This window comes from Lissotriton helveticus, chromosome 5_1, assembly GCF_964261635.1.
Source record: "Lissotriton helveticus chromosome 5_1, aLisHel1.1, whole genome shotgun sequence".
In the NCBI taxonomy this organism is placed as follows: Eukaryota; Metazoa; Chordata; class Amphibia; order Caudata; family Salamandridae; genus Lissotriton; species Lissotriton helveticus.
This window is the reverse complement of record NC_136065.1, coordinates 1,129,644,692-1,129,660,943: the sequence shown is the minus strand read 5'-3', so window position 1 is coordinate 1,129,660,943 and position 16,252 is coordinate 1,129,644,692. Positions and strand designations below refer to the sequence as shown.

At 44.6% G+C, this 16,252-nt stretch overlaps 1 protein-coding gene across 1 annotated transcript in view; it reads left to right on the top strand.

Moving 5' to 3' along the window:
* Positions 1–16,252, top strand: part of XPNPEP1 (X-prolyl aminopeptidase 1) — a 410,780-nt gene that overhangs the window by 120,728 nt on the left and 273,800 nt on the right. The window contains exons 5-6 of the mRNA XM_078643742.1: positions 131–194; positions 14,718–14,822. Of these exons, the coding sequence (XP_078499868.1) occupies positions 131–194; positions 14,718–14,822 (169 nt within the window). The remainder of the gene's footprint in view (positions 1–130; positions 195–14,717; positions 14,823–16,252) is intronic.

Below are 16,252 nucleotides of genomic sequence, written 5' to 3'. Positions count from 1 at the left end.
AAACAACACTCGGGGCTATTCATTACAAATCAGCATGAAAATGTTTTTTATATATATTTTATTTTATTTATGAATTTCTTGTTCTCTTGTGCTCAGTGTCTTTCATGTACTGTAACCTTCTGTTTTGCAGAGTGAATACATTGCGCCCTGTGACTGCAGGCGTGAGTTCATATCTGGATTTGATGGCTCGGCTGGTAAGTCTCCAGAGACTTTGTGCACAATTTCTTTATTTCGATGCGCCAATGCTGTTGTGATAACACAAGAACATTTGTGTTGGGAAACCAATTGCTTTGGCAGTTGCTGAATAGAGGGCTCTTTACTAGTTTGTGATGTCACGGTTTTCTATTACAGCCTACATCAAAACACTCCATTATGTTTCATACTTAAACACTTGTGCAGGTCGTTGAATTTCCAGAATAACTGCGTGGCACTCCTTGCTTAATCAGTACCTGGCTTGGGGTGGGAATGGATGAGGCGGGGGCATACTGAGCCTTGATATCAAGAGTTTACAGTACTGAAGAAATAATATTTAAACGCCAAGAACCTACTGTGCACTATGTGCGCTCGATTCCTGCAAACCCATACTCCAGCAAAAGTGCCAGCGTGAGGTTGTTGCTTGTTCACGTACCTGCAATGTAACAGGTTAGTAGTGATGTAAGGATGGTACGGTCCAAATTGGAACGAAAAGCTTACTTATGAACGTATCGAGGTAGAACATATATCTTTCCTCACTAAAGATGCGTATCGTGGAAGCCATTTTAAGGAAAGAGTTATCTTAATTACTAGCTGTGACACTAGCATGGATTGCTGTTGGCGGCTATCGCAGCAGTAGCTCAGGGTACATAGTAGTGTTTATTGACAGTGCATGAAGGTTAATTGGAAGAGCGCTAAGACGAAAGGGATAGCAAGCAAAAGTACTTTATTCAAAACAATCTTAACGTTTCGAAAAAATTCTCTCTGATCAAAAAATAACGATCACATAGACATTCTTGGAATGTAATTGAGAAGGGTATTTGTTACCACTGAAGGACACAGAATTTAGTATTAGCTAGTGTGAAATCGAAGGTTATTGTTTTAAATTGTTCTTTTTTGACTGAGGTCTGTTGCTACTATTCTGTTTGTTGTGTGGACATATTGAGATTGCATTTTACTGTGTCTCTTTCACATACGTGGGGTATTTGCTTATATTTTATGTTGAGGAAGAGCTCTCAGCACTGCAACCACAAAAGGCAGGCATATTTCTATTCTCGGCTCTTCCTGTTTGTTTAGTTTTTATATTTTTAAGCACAAAGGAATTTCAATTCGAAACTGCTTGTTACCTAACTTTGGGCACTGTTTGCACTCTCTGGTCTGCTACTCGTTTCTGCGGAGGGAGTGTTTTTTAATTTCTGCCATTTCTATTTCTAGGAGACATCCAGAGGCGCCATTTTCTGCAGGTGCGCACTCTAGTTGTTGTAGTAGTTTGTCTATAGATGGTTAAGCTAGAATGTAGATTGTCAAATGTTCCTTTGTAGTTAGTGTGTCCATTCATCAGACAGTCTAACCTGATACTATTATCATTTGAGGTTATTGGTGCCACTGTATTTATCCTCAATGTGCATTCTAAATTCCAAGGAGTGTCCTAGTTCATTTTTTCTGCTTTGCCCTACATGTATGGATGCCCCAATAAAGCTCTTGCTTCATATAACTTGTGGGTTTGTTAACTACCACATTTTGGCGACAATTCAGATTTAAGATCCCTGGGAGCACCCATGCAGGAATGTATATATGGATCTACAAGTTATTTAAGTTATTTGTACTAGTGGTAATCACGCAATGAACTGAACCTCCCGCCTTTGAAGGAGCTCAGCACAGCAGTACTCCAATTCATGGCGGAGTAAGAAAAGTACTGCTGTTCACCCAATTTATGTGAAATTGCTGAACCTACATGGGGCTGTGCTGAGGTACACAGGTACAGGTTGCAGTAGTGCTGTGAAGGACTGGTGGAAAAGTGTCCTTTGTGATATAGAAGAACGAACAACGGTGTGGGTAGAGGTGCGTGTAACTTTTCCTTTATTTTGCATCTGGAAAGGAGCAAGCGTAAGTGCAAAGGCAAGTACAGCGCGAGCCAGGGCGCGAGGCTTCACCTGTCAAGTCTGCTGGTGGTGGGCCCATGCAGCATTGTACAGCGCGAGCAAGGGTGCAAGATTTATGCTGCCGTGACAACTGTTGTACTCGTGCAGTGTCTTGAGACTTGCTCATGCCCAGTAGGAGCAACACATAGATGATGGGAAATGTCCACACTCAGTGCTTGGCTAAAGTGTGTCAACAGGAGCCTCGAGATTGGCTGTAGCGCACACTATTGGAGGGGAACGTGCCACGTGATTGGTTGGAGTGAGAAGTGACGCGTACACTTTGTCAGTATTAATTTCAGTAACGTGCTCTCTTCAGAGGAGAGTGAGTGGTGTGCATCGGGTGTCGTCGCTTATACATTTGTATGTGTTTGATATCAAGATCATAGCGTTGTCAGGAATTATCTTTCATCTAATTGAAGAGAACAGGAAGGTTTGTGTTTATCGGCAATGTACATTCCAAATTCTAAGGAATGATCTTGTTCAGTTGCTCTGCTTTGCTCTTCCTGTATGGATGCTTCAATAGAGTTTTTGCTTCATATTACTTGTGAGCTTATTGACTCCCACAGTTGTCCAGCATCTGGCTCTTCATGACCTATATAATACAGGTCGCTCCCCGGACGCACCAAAGGATCTTCAAAGGCAAGCGCCTGTCAGTGCCTGTCTGCCTCCCTTCCACGTCCAGTGCCAGCTACATGTACTAATGTTTTATTTATATACAGAGCGCCCACGTATTGAACTCAATCTGCCCATCTGAGATCATGGCAGCAACTTGCATCCCAGTCACTGCCAGAGCCTTAGGAGACTCACATTCCACTTTGAATCCATTTACCTCATAATACTACAACACCTTCCCCCTTACACAATTGAGACCAAAGTAATGTAAAGATGAAAGAGAAAAAAAGAGAAAAGAATACAAAGACGATACATAATAAATCCCTAAAATGTGGACACTCAGAATGCTTTTGCTTGTTGCCAAATATGTGATATTGATCTCCGGGACAACAAGATAGATTGTACAGAGCACCTACGACATGAATGCAACCTGCCCTCCTAGGATCCTGGCAGCAACTGACATACTGGTCACAGCCAGAACCCCAGTAGGCTCACATTCCACATAGAATCTGTTAGACCTGGCACCAATGACGTGGGTCTCCCTTCCATTTTTTGCTGTTGCCTCATGTATTTTTACTGGTGTTAGATGCTTTGGGAACTGTGCCACTGCTATCAAGTGCCACAGCGAGAGCGCTCCCTATTGTAAATTGATGTATTAATCAGTGGTTTCATGTTTGGCTATTTGGTTTACTTGTCAGACCCTAGTCTAGTGCACTGAGTGTGCCCAGGGCGTGTAAATCAAAATGCTGCTGGCGGGCCTGCAGCACTGGTTGTGCCACCCACAGAAGCAGCCTTATAAAATGTCTAAGGTCTACCATTGCAGGGCCTGCATGCAGTCTGGTACTGTCATGCTGACTGGGCAAGTGCACCCACTTGCCAGTCCCTAAACCTTCCCTTTTCTTCATATCAGTCACCCCTATGGTAGGCCCTAGGGCAGGGTGCATTGTAAGTATAAGGTAGGACAAGCCCTGGTGTGTGTGGCATGTCCTAATAGTGAATTACAACCATTTTCGTTTTTTCACTATTGCAAGGCTACCTGTTCTCCATAGGCCAGAACGGGATGTTAAAGTTATTACATTTTATAATCCTAACTGTCTCAGAGAACATGGTAGAAATTCGAGTTTAGTATGCCTGAACTCAGAATAATAAAATACATCTTTTAGTTAAGTTGGTTTTAATATTCTGTGTTTGCAAATACCACTTTTAGAAAGTAGGTATTTGCTTGTCTAACCATTCAAACCTGCCTCTGCTAGGCTGTGTGTTCCTATGTCTGGTTTATCTATATGGGAGGGAGGAGTTGCACCTGAACCTTGAATAGGGCTCTGCCTGCCTTCCACAATGCTGGCTCCACCCCCTGGGGAGCGGCTGATGTCTCTGCCCTGCACTGTGAAAGGAAAGGAGAAGTCTGGTAAATAGAGTGTTTCAGAACTGGTTTGGACTGGGCAAAGGCCCCTCTCCTCTCAGAGAACAAAGGATTTTGGGGTATAAATATTGGGTCCCTGATCCCAGGAAATTAGATCACTTTGGACTACAAGAAGAAACATTTACTGAGGAGAGGAACCTGAAGAAACTGATGAGAGACCATTCCCAAGCTGAAGTGCTGCTTGGGGGATTGGCCTGCAGTGGTTGCCTTACTGCCAAAGGAAGGAGAAAGGAACTCAGTGTACTTTGCTATTCAACTTGTGAAGGATCTCCAAGGGCTTGGAAAAGAGCTTGCCTCCTGCTGAAGTCTCAGGAACAACAGACTTCACCCCCCAGCTCCGCAGAGTTCTTTGGAAGTGCCTGCTGCTGTTTTGGGCCTTCTGAGGGACTGCGTGTCGCAAGGAGCTGGAAGCGCGACTCAACGAGAAGAAGCGTGTTGCCGTCGCTGTGCCTGCCGTGGCAACTCCGAAGTAGGGTGTCGCCGCTGGAACTGTTGCAGTGCACTGCATCGGAGAGAAGCATGCCGTAACGAAGAGGAAGCGTGTCGCCGTCGCTGCTGCTGCCGTCGCAACTCCGAAGGAGGGTGTCGCCGCTGTAGTTGTCGCACTGCAACGCATCAGGAGAAGAATCTCGCAACGAGGTCGGAGCGTGTCGCCGTCGCTGTGCCTGCCGTCGCAACTCCGAAGGAGGGTGTCGCCTCTGGAATTGTCGCACTGCACCGCATCGACCAAGAGCACCTCTCATCCCAGAGAAGCGCGCCTCCGTCGGAGCTGCTGCCGTTTCATCTTGGATGTCGCCGCTGTGGTTGTCGCATCGAGCGGAAGCTTCACACATCGTGGGAGAAGAGCGTCGCCGCTGGAGCTGTTGTCGTCGCATCGTAAGGGTGACGCCTCTGCAGTCCACGCATCGAACCGAGAACTTCTCGCATCCCCGAGAAGCGTGACACATCTGGAAGATCTTCACGTCTTTATTTCTTTGTATCTGAACTTTGCCGCATTTCCCATCGCTGCGACATTGCTTGTCGTCGAAGCGCAACGCAACCTAAGGTACATTGACGCAGAGTGTCGCATCTATGAACTGAACTAAGCTTAAACCTACCATCTTAAAGTAATCATATTGTGTATTTTTGTCGTGTATGGTCTTGTGGTAACTCTATATAAAGTCTACTTATTTTTTATAGAAAACCTGTGTGGTATCCATTTGTAGTGTTGTCACTGGGTTCCTGTATGTGGTCACAACTGCTTAACGTACAACGTCTCTGAAGTAAAACCCTTCTGCTCGTGCCAAGCTACCAAGGGGGTGAGCAGGGGTTATTTTAGGAGTGTAATCCCCTTATCCTGACTAGAGGAGAGGGTCCCTATGTGTCACAAGTACCTACCTGTGCCAACTAGAGACCCCCAAATCTAACAGAATCCATTTACCTCATAATACTACATCACTCTCCCGTTTACTCCTGTGTAACACTCCATTCTTATTCTAGTAATCATTAAAAGTAAACACCATGAAAATAGGGTGTGTGAGATTCTCCTCCTACTATGAATGTAATAGATGTAATTACTCTTTATTCCGGGACCGGTCCATTTGAACCGGGCTTTTTGGTCAAAACTTCGAAGGCGTTCAACCATTCTAAGACTTATGTGGTGGAGGTCTTTTCAAGCCTGGCTTGTGAAAGTTCGCTCTCTCCCTAAACGGGCATTACACATTTCTAAACTTCTCATTAACATGAGCTTAGATGCCTAGTTTCTTACCAAAACATTGCTATGTCCTAAATCGAATCTGGATATATGTCAAGCAGTCCCTCTTCAATCAATCAATCAATCAAAACATTTGTAAAGCGCACTACTCACCCGTGAGGGTCTCAAGGCGCTGAGGAGAGGGGTGCTGCTACTGCTCGAAAAGCCAGGTCTTGAGTAGTCTCCTGAGGTAAGTAGGTCCTGGGTCTGCCGTAGGAGGATGGGGAGGGTGTCGGCGGCGAGGTGGGATAACGATCTGCTGCCTTTGTTCGTTCTTCGGATGCGGGGGATGGTGGCGAGGGCGAGGTGGGTGGAGCGGAGCTGACTGTTTGGGTGTAGAAGGTGAGTCGGCTGTTGAGGTATGTCGGTCTGGTGTTGTGGTGTGCTTTGTTGCGTGGGTGAGCAGCGGTGATCCTCTTGTTGACGGGAAGCCAGTGCAGGTCTTTTAGGTGGGGTGTGATGTGGCTGCGACGAAGGATGTCTAGGATCGAGCGTGGGGAGGCGGACTGTATGCGTTGTAGTAGTTTTAGGCGTTTTGCCGAGGCTCCTGCGTAGAGGGTATTGCCGTAGTCTAACCTGCTGTTGACGAGGGCCTGGGTGACCGTTCTTCTTGTTTCAGTGGGGATCCACCTGTAGATCTTGCGGAGGGTGTTGAAGCAGGAGGACGAGACGGCGTTAACCTGCTTGGTCATGGAGAGTGTTGAGTTGAGGATGAAACCTAGGGTGCGTGCGTGGTCGGTGGGCGTTGGTGCTGCTCCCAGTGTGGTCGGCCACGAGGAGTCGTCCCACACCGGGGGAGTGGAGCAGAGGATGAGGACTTCCGTCTTGTCTCAGTTCAGCTTCAGGCAGCTGATCTTCATCCATTCTGCGACGACTCTTATTCCGTCGTGAAGGATGGTTTTGGCGGTGAGGGTGTCCTTGGTGAGGGACAAGATCAGCTGGGTGTCGTCGGCGTAGGAGATGATGTTGAGGTTGTGTAGTCGGGCGACGTGAGCGAGTGGTGCCATGTAGATGTTGAACAATGTCGGGCTGAGGAAAGATCCTTGGGGTACGCCGCTGATGATCTCGGTGGCTTCGGAACAGAAAGGAGGGAGGCGGATGCTCTGGGTTCTGCCGGAGATGAAGGAGGTGGTCCAGTATAGTGCTTTGTCTCGGATTCCAGCGTTGTAGAGGCGTGTCCGTAGGGGGCGGTGGCAGACAGTGTTGAATGCGGCTGACAGGTCCAGGAGGATGAGGACCGCGGTTTCGCCGTTGTCCAATAAGATCCTGATGTCATCTGTGGCAACGATGAGGGCAGTTTTGGTGCTGTGGTTGCTGCGGAACCCGGACTGGGATGGATCCAGAATGCTGTTCTCCTCAAGGTAGCCGGTCAGTTGTCTGTTGACTGTCTTCTCGATGACCTTCGCTTGGAATGGGAGCAGGGAGATGGGTCTGAAGTTCTTGAGGTCTTTGGGGTCCGCCTTGGGTTTTTTGAGTAAGGCGTTGATTTTGGCGTGCTTCCAGCTGTCCAGGAATGTCACAGTCTCGAAGGAGATATTGATGGCCTTGCGGAGATGGGGTGCGATGGTGGAGCTGGCTTTGTTGAAGATGTTGTGTGGGCATGGGTCTGACGGAGAGCCGGAGTGGATGGTGTTCATGATTTTGATGGTGTGTCGTCATTTATGTTGGTCCAGGTGAGCAGGGGGTCGGTGAGGGTGGTGGTCAGGAGGTTGGAGGTATCGGTGATTGTCGGGCGGTCAGGGTGTTGAAGCTGTTGTGGATGTCTGCGATCTTGCAATGGAAGAAGGTGGTGAGGGTGTCGCACATGTCTTGCGAATGTGGGATGTCGTTGGTGGAGCTAGGGTTGGAGAGCTCCTTCACGATGTTGAAGAGCTCTTTCACGATGTTGAAGAGCTCTTTGCTGTTGTGTGCATTGTTGTCTAGGCGGTCTTTGAAGGAGGCCCTTTTGGCAGATCTGATGAGGTGATGGTGCCTGCGGATGGCATACTTGTAGGCTGCGTAGCTGTCCAGTGTCTGTATGCGGTGCCATTTCTTCTCTAGTTGTCTGCAGGTATGCTTGGATGCCTTGAGGCTCCGTGGCTATATCATCTCCAGACAGGGTAGACTGGAAAAATTAGGGGTCGGTGTAGCTATTATAGTTCGTAGTAATTTTCCTTGCTCCACCTTTCACCTTAATCATCTAATGGGAGCAGAAAGGTTAGGCTCCCATTGACCAAAACACTCCTTGGCTGGAGTTCTGAATTATCGTCCACCCGGGCAAGCGTCAGACTTTCTAAACTCTTCGGAGATTCCATCTCGTCTCGCCAATTTTGCGCATTAGGTGACTTTAACATACATGTTGAAGCAGATACAGACACAGCAGGTCGGCTGTTGTTGACTCATGCCAGGCACTTAATTTGCAGCAATTTATTTCAGCTGCTACACATCGAGGGGGTCATACATAAATATTATTTTTTCCAATCCGCCTTTATCTGTAGGGAAGCCGACTCCTCTTGTTTGGCCTAACCAGTTCTTGGTCCCAATTTTGTGTGACTATAGTGGTGGTGGGAGCAATGGTGATATAAAGAAGCAGGAGGGAACCACAAGATTGGATAAAGCTACTTTGTCTGATTTCTCGAACTACTTCGAGAACACTCTACCAAGTTTTACAGGCAGGACTATCCAGGATGCTGAGGCATTTAACGCTTGTGTACTTAAAGCCAGTAAATCTCTGGCATCGGTCAATCTTGCCCTTCAAAAAGAAGAGGCCCCCTCAGCTCCCTGGTTTACAACAGAGCTACTAATTCTCAAGAAGTGTGTTAAGCAGTTGGAGTGTAAATGGATTCATATTTTTGTCAGACGGATAAGGAAAATTATAGATCAGCTCTGAAAGACTATCGCAGGGTAATGAATAAAGAGCAGCACATGTTCTATACTGTCCGAACCAAATCTTTAAAATTACCAAACGTTTCATGATCTCCAAGGCTATTACACTATGCATGCCAGCCTCAACAGACCTCTGACCATTATGTGCCACGTTTTTCGAAGATAAAATCCTTAAGATTTAACCTTGGATGCTGCCGGATTGAAGTTCGGCTTGTTGCCCCTATGAGGCACGGCACTCAAACCCGCCGGGAGGCTGGAGTCAATTTGGATAAATGTAGTTCATTCTCTACTATCCAAACCAAACAGTTTCTTAAGATGAAAATCAGGCTCTCCTAGGGATCCTTGCCCCTCTGCTTTCTTGGCCCCTTTGTCTGAAGGTATTCTCCCTGTCCTCACTAACCTTGTTTGATAGCTCTGTTCACCCTGTGGTGCCTCCTAGATAGAAAAAGAGAAAATGCACTTCACCTTATTGAAAAAACATTCCACTGACCCCTCGATCTTATCAAATTTCCTACCTATCTCGCTTCACCCGGCCTGTGCTAAAATGCTGGAAGAATTGGCTAATGCGCAGCTATCCGGCTTTTTGGAAGAGAATCATTTATTACATCTTACTCAATCGGGATTTTGTCCACGGCACAGCAAGAAGACCGCTTTACTGAAGGTATCTGAGGTAATTAAATTTACCGTGGATAAAGGTGCTGCACTAATATTGCTTAATTCATCTGCAGCATTCAACGTTGTCTCCAATCCATCTTGAGCAGGTGGCTGAGCTGGGCATCTGAGGCTGGAGGTGGAATAAATAATTTTTCTAGGAAAGAAAACAGGATATTTGACTGGCGCCTTACAAGTTGACCAGCAAGCAGTTGAGGTTTTGGGTGCCTCAAAACTTGTTGCTCTGTCCCACAATATTTAATATCTATATGTCATCCCTTACCAAGGTTATTAAATTCTTTTGGGTGATTACTATCTTTTACGCAGATGATACCCTGCTGCTCTTGATGTTTGATCCCAATTTGGCAGGTATGAGCTCCACTGTTCATTATTGCCTGTAAATGTATTGATCTGGCTTCAAGAGAGCCATTTGCAGTGTACTGCTGTTAAAATCGAATTTCTTCTCTTTGAGCAAGTAGGTAAACTGTGTATGACTTCTGGCTGAAGGATCTTCTGGCCCCACCACCACCTGCAGTAGCTAAGAATCTTGAAGTCAGGATTGAGAACAAGCTCTCTTTTCACTCTTAGATCCTTTCTGTAGCTGGGACTTGTTTTGGCATGCTGTAGTCAATTAGAATAATTTTAGAACTTCTTACTCGATCTGCCTGTAGGACAGTTGTCCATGCACTAACAATTAGCATGTTGGATTACGGGAATATACTCTATGGGCACCCTCTGCTATATGTGTTAAAACTGTACAAACTGCTATTGCACGCCTGCTTCTGGACATTTATAGACTGGTATTGGTCACTAGAGATCAATATGAATTGCACTGGCTTCCGATTAAGAAAATGAATCACTTTTAGGCTTTATTTTTTGTGCATCAGGCTTCTATAATTGTGGCCCCCAATATCTGAAAAATTGGATAACTCAATATCATTTATCCTGCCCTCTTAAAGTTAGAGTCCCACTCTTTTGGAGAGTCAGATCTGGGGGGGAACTCTTTTTCTCTGCTGGCTTGTAAGGAATAGAATGTGCTGCTTCATGGCTTGAATAACAACTCCCATGAACTCCCATTCAGGAAGGCTCTTAAGGCCTATCTGTTTGCTTTGGCATAAGGTTTCATGTAGCAATGTAAACTTGGTTCTGTCACCCGGACACTCTTGTCAGAGTAGCGGAGTGTTTATAAATTACTTCATTCAGCTTGTTCTGGATTTTAGTTTTTTAATTAGTAGGTTAATTTTCTCTTTCGACATTATGACAGCAGCCAGTATGCCACAACCTTTCTGTTTGCTTGGTAGCAAGTGAATATTGATTACTGTGGAAACGAGCAATAGAAAAGCCAATCAGTCTTTTGTTTGCTGATAACCTTTTGGTTTTGTCCATGCTTTGGTTTTTCAATATTTGTTTGCTTTTTTGTTGCAAAAATGTTTTTGGGACCTGATGAACCCTCACTAATATTACACAATGAGCATGTTGATGTGCTCTATGTGAAAGAGCAGAATGTGGTCACCCACAGTAAAGCTAGATAGTGGCTGAAGTCAACTGACCCACTGCTGCATGTTGTATGCTGTAGTGGACAGAAGAAAAAAGTGATTGGCACAACACCAGATCATTGAATGAAGAGGACTGATCATTGCCAACTGGGAATGAGATTTTTTCTGCTGACATGAAGCAAGGCATGTTGCTCATATAACTTCGTTACCTAAAAATCCTAATATATAGGAATGCATTGATGATCTAGCTTTGTAAAATGGTGATGGAGAGTCTAGAGATGTGTTTTGGATGCGAAAGAGATATTTTAAAACTCGTATAAATGTTTTTGTGGAAATGCACATGTTTGTTACCATAATGCAAGATGAAATGGTAGAAAACTATGTGACCAGTTTTAGGAATATGGCAAGAATATGCGAGTTCAGAGAGTTGACAGCATAGCTCATAAGACAACATTCATTGCATTGAATGATAACTACCAGTTAGAATAGAAGCTCTTAGCAAGAAACCCTGATCTAATAGAAGCTGCGGTGATCATTGAAGGACTAGATGGGGAAATTTGGAGAAATAAAAATGAGGAGCATAAAAAAGTAGATCTTGCAGGCATAATGAGGGTATAATAGGGAGGAGTGCATCCGTAGTAAAGAATTGAAGTCCTCTAGAAAATCTTTGAGTCTGTAATACAACAAAGTTAAGTGCTTTAGGTGGGGCATACTAGAAAAAGTAACATTTCTTTCAAAGTAGTGCTGCCTGCATGAAATGTGGTACGTTGGGAACAATATGCAGGGGTGTGCAAGGGTGCTAAAATTGAGCAGATTGAAGATAAGATGCAGAGGAAGAATGAAGAAAACAGTGCTACAAGTAAACAAAGTGGGTGAGGATGTGGTTATTATGTCTGAATGTGAGACTCAAATTGGGGGAAACAGTGAGTATCTTAGCTGAGTCTAACTCGCCTTACTTCTTTATTGGTGACACTAATTGGAGAAATGTCTGTAACAGGATGTGAAACATGACCTGGAACAAGGCTGTTAAGTGTAAAGTTTTTTTTTTTTTAATTAACAAAACCACAAGGTCCGACAGTACGAGTGTTTAGTGGCTTCCATAGCTTCTGTGGTAGTTTCTGTTATATGATGTGATTCCTTCACGGTCTTGTGGTTGTCACCCTCGGGGAAAATAAAAATGGAAAAGGCCTTAGTAATCGGGCTATATCAAGAAAAAAAGTTCCAACACCACACCTCAGTGCAAACCATTGTGCAAGGCCCACCTGCCAATGAACAGTAATGTAACTTGTAGGTGCCAGATGTATTTTGTCAGGTAAAGTTTCTTCCCATGCAGCCAGGTCCGTGCGTTACATGTCACAAGTATCCCGGCTCTAAGATTCACCTGTGTGTTTCCCTAGCTTCCCTCTGCTCAACACCTTATACAACATTGGGGTGGTTCTGCAGGGAATCTCCTGCCATTGATTACAAGCCTATTAAATACCCCGTTGTGACTGACCACCAAACACAGGTATGTGTGCCCTGCTATGTTACTTGCCTGAGGCTGAACCTCTGGTTTAGAGCTGGGGTGGCATCGCTCATATCTCCTTTCCCTGGGGTACTCTGCTCGTTGCTCTCTTGAGCAAGTTCTCCGCCTCCTACTGTGGATGCTTGGGCCTCCCTTGGCCTTCCAATGCTGAATCCGCATCCACATTGGTGATAGGTCCTCTGCTGAAGAGCCGATCTCAGAGGCATCCTTAGGGTCTCCGCTGCTGTCGCAACATCTCCTCACTCCCTTCTGTCCTGCGCTTCCACATTCTGTCCTCCTTTATCCTGTGGTGCTGCTTCCTCCGCTTCTTTACCATGCGCGCCCCGGGAATTCTCTTCTCGCCTTTCATAATGGGATTGGAACATTCCAGGAACTTGTCGTGGTCGACAAATTGAATGGTAGGTAGCAATCTTCTCATGTCCCTGGGGTCCACACCAGAGACCTTCTGTGCTGCAGTGTTGCCCTCCTGGCCACAATGTCATTGGGGAAGGGAAAATAGCTTTGGGGACATCAACTATTCACACTAGAGTCAAACATATTTTGGCCTTGATTGGTTTCGCACGTAGAAAGATTGTTTTGAAGACAGTAGGAAGGGACTTTGTAATGAAAAGTGGTGGCTCTTCCATTAAAATCTACACAACTCTTCTCCTTGTGTATGGAGTATTTACAGCACTCACATATTTTGTGTTTCCTTCATTTTTTCTAAGTTGAACCCTGTGAGAAAGTTCCTCTTTTTGTGTGATCGCCCACATTTTGTTGTGTGGACTGATTCACCGAGACTTTGCTTTCAAGGCCCCAATGTATTTTCTCTGAACTAAATTCATGACAAAATTGGTTATCTCCTAATTGTCAAATTTGCTTTTCCATTAAGGCCATATTATATGGTATTGGAAAATACGCCAATGGCATGGAAAAGTTAATTGTCACCTGTCGACTGCATCACATATTGTGCCACCCACTGATTACTGCAGATTTTAAACTTGTCCAAAAAAAATTTGACAGGAAAGAACTCTACTTTGAAATATGAAAAAAGTCATCCCTAAGCAGGCCTTGAAGCCCAGACGGCAGGGTGCCTAATATTTAAAAGTGGTGCATGCAATAATTTAGTGTTGATATGTACCTACGTTACTATATAAAACTTTATAAATAAATAAACTAACCACAAAAACTACTTTGACGGAGGAAGGGCTGCAGATATCCTATCAGAAAAATGAACGCCAAGGTAAAATAATAATTCTGCTATCTTTGGCTTGGGATAAGTTACAGAAAATATTAAAACTTTTTTAAATATTTGTTAAAAAATTGACAGGTGACGTCGGATTTTTCATAAATATTCAAGAAAAGTAACTTTTAACCCCTTAATTGCTGCCGTCGGCCAACGGTCGTCACGGCCACTACCTCCCCAGTGCTGCGCACGACCGTTGGACGTCCATTCAGCACTAGTTCCAATGGACAGCGCAGCACTGGGGAGGTCTATTTACAACGCTTTAAAGGGGTTAAAATATATACTTTGCCTAATCCTCCAGTAGACTAAATAGTATTAGCCTGCCTGCTGCGTCCCTAAAGCTAAAGCGGAGGATCGTCGCCCCACTACTATTTGAGCAGTTAAAAAAAATAAAATGATAATAACAAGCCGTTTTTATCATTTTATTTTTCTGCGAGAGATTGGAGCTGGAATGGGGCTGAGCACAGTGAGGAGTCGTCTTGGTACTTCCAGAGTACACATGATTGTTTGGCCGGCCCTCTGGGTCCGGCCAAACAATCATGCGCCCTTAGCATGTTCTTCACCGTGCTGTGTTGCACTGCCATGTGGAGAACATGCCCAGGCTCCCTGGTTCCGCCTGAGGGGCCAAGCAGGCCATTCAGACCAAAGCAGCGTCATGAGAGGCTGGGAGCCTGGGTGCTCCCCGCGCTGCAGAGTGAGGTCGGAGAATGCAATGCAATGCAATTCCCCCCTCCTCCCGTACCAAAGCAGCCGCCCCTGGACTCTCAGCACTACTCTAATTGTTTATGAAGCATGACATTCAGTGTGTCCACAGCTACTGAAAATTGGGAGAGAGATTTATTTCCAGGTCCGCTGTGGATGGAGGTAACTGCTTACTTTAAGGCAACAGTAACTGACATACCTTTTCATAAAATATCCCTTTTTCCGGAGACTTACTCCCAATCCTGTTTCTATCAGAAATGCATTGCTCTAACCTAGAATGTTAGCAGATTTGGTAGGTAGGTCACCGTGCTTACATGGAAATCCATGTTTGCAACCCTTGAGCAGACGTCTTTCCCTTTTCTTCTTGAACAGGTACAGCTATTGTAACAGAGCAGAGTGCAGCACTGTGGACAGATGGACGCTACTTTTTGCAGGCAGCACAACAAATGGACAGCAACTGGACACTCATGAAGATGGGTGAGTGACCCGTCTGCTGTTCTTGAAATGTGCCTTGTGCAATAATACTAGATTTCCCAGTTGTTGTGGAATGAAACTGTTATTTGTATAAAATAGCCTTACCTGAGTGAGGGTTCTATGCTATAATATAACATGTAGTTTGTCATTCGATAGATCATTAGATACAAATACTGCAGTTTGCAAAACCATGAATATGCCCTGTAATTCATCCCTGCTAATTCAGCTAGGTGTACATTAAATACATCTTTCTAGGACACGTTAAGAAGGGCAAGGGATGATATTTTAGAGGAAAGTATATTGTGGTATCATTTAAAACATTGTTAAGTTATAATGCCAAACGTTAGTATATGTGTGTATTTCCTTGCTCTGTAGTTAACCCTACAACTTCACTTCTTTAGGTAGAGGTAATTTTAGACGGCTTCTTACGTTGGCACCTGTGGGCAAACTGCACAATTACACGTTTTTTAAAGATCGGAGAAGTAGTGAATGGCAACAAAGCTATAGAGAAGTTTCTTAAAGTGTGCGATTGTAGTTAACCCTCTGTACACACCACCCCATTCTTCCTAGCACAAGTAGAGCTGAATAAACCCCCCCACCCCCAAATTTTGGAATGAAGATTGCGTTTGACTTCATGTGGTTCTTTTAATTCAGTGGTCGAGTTCTGTTCAACGATTTTTTGAACGGTTCATCATAGATTAAGTTACACGTTAAATATAGATCATTGATCGTCCTGTACTAAAGATTTAAGCAAACACATCACAGCAGCTCCTATGAAAGAAACTGACATAAATCGCCACAAATCCTTGAAATTCTCTGAAAAAGCTGATATTCATATGCAGAATATTGTGCGAGGGTTGAACACAGAATCGTACTGTTAATATCTCAGTTTATCAACTAAATTTCTTTTTTCGGGATTTTAAAGCTATCCAAACATAATATAGTCTCTTTGTTATATCTCCTTCTCCCTGCCCCTCTCAAAAAGAATATGAGGTATTTAGTCTAAGTACGTTGACAATTATAAAGTTGTGAGGGGGTTGGCTGGGCTGGAGGAGGAGGACACCACATCTGAATGCATTCCTATCCTAGCAAGTGGCTGCAACGCTTTTTCATGTTGTCACCACATCCCAGTCAGTATATCCAAGAAAAATCCGACACTATTGAACCTACTCTGACAACGAGGACCAACAAGAACAATGACTGATGTCTACTGGCTGGTGAGGCTGCTCCAGTATTAACCTCAAGCGAGCCTACATATTACTTCAAATTTGCTCTACAGAAAGATACCCTGTAAGGCGATATAAATAAACAAAAGTCCAAATTGATTACTCTCCTGCTGACGGCAATCAAAATATTATTTTGCATGTACATGACCCACATACCCTTTCTCTGTTTCTGGATAAAGGTATAGAACATACTGGTGATGTACCCAG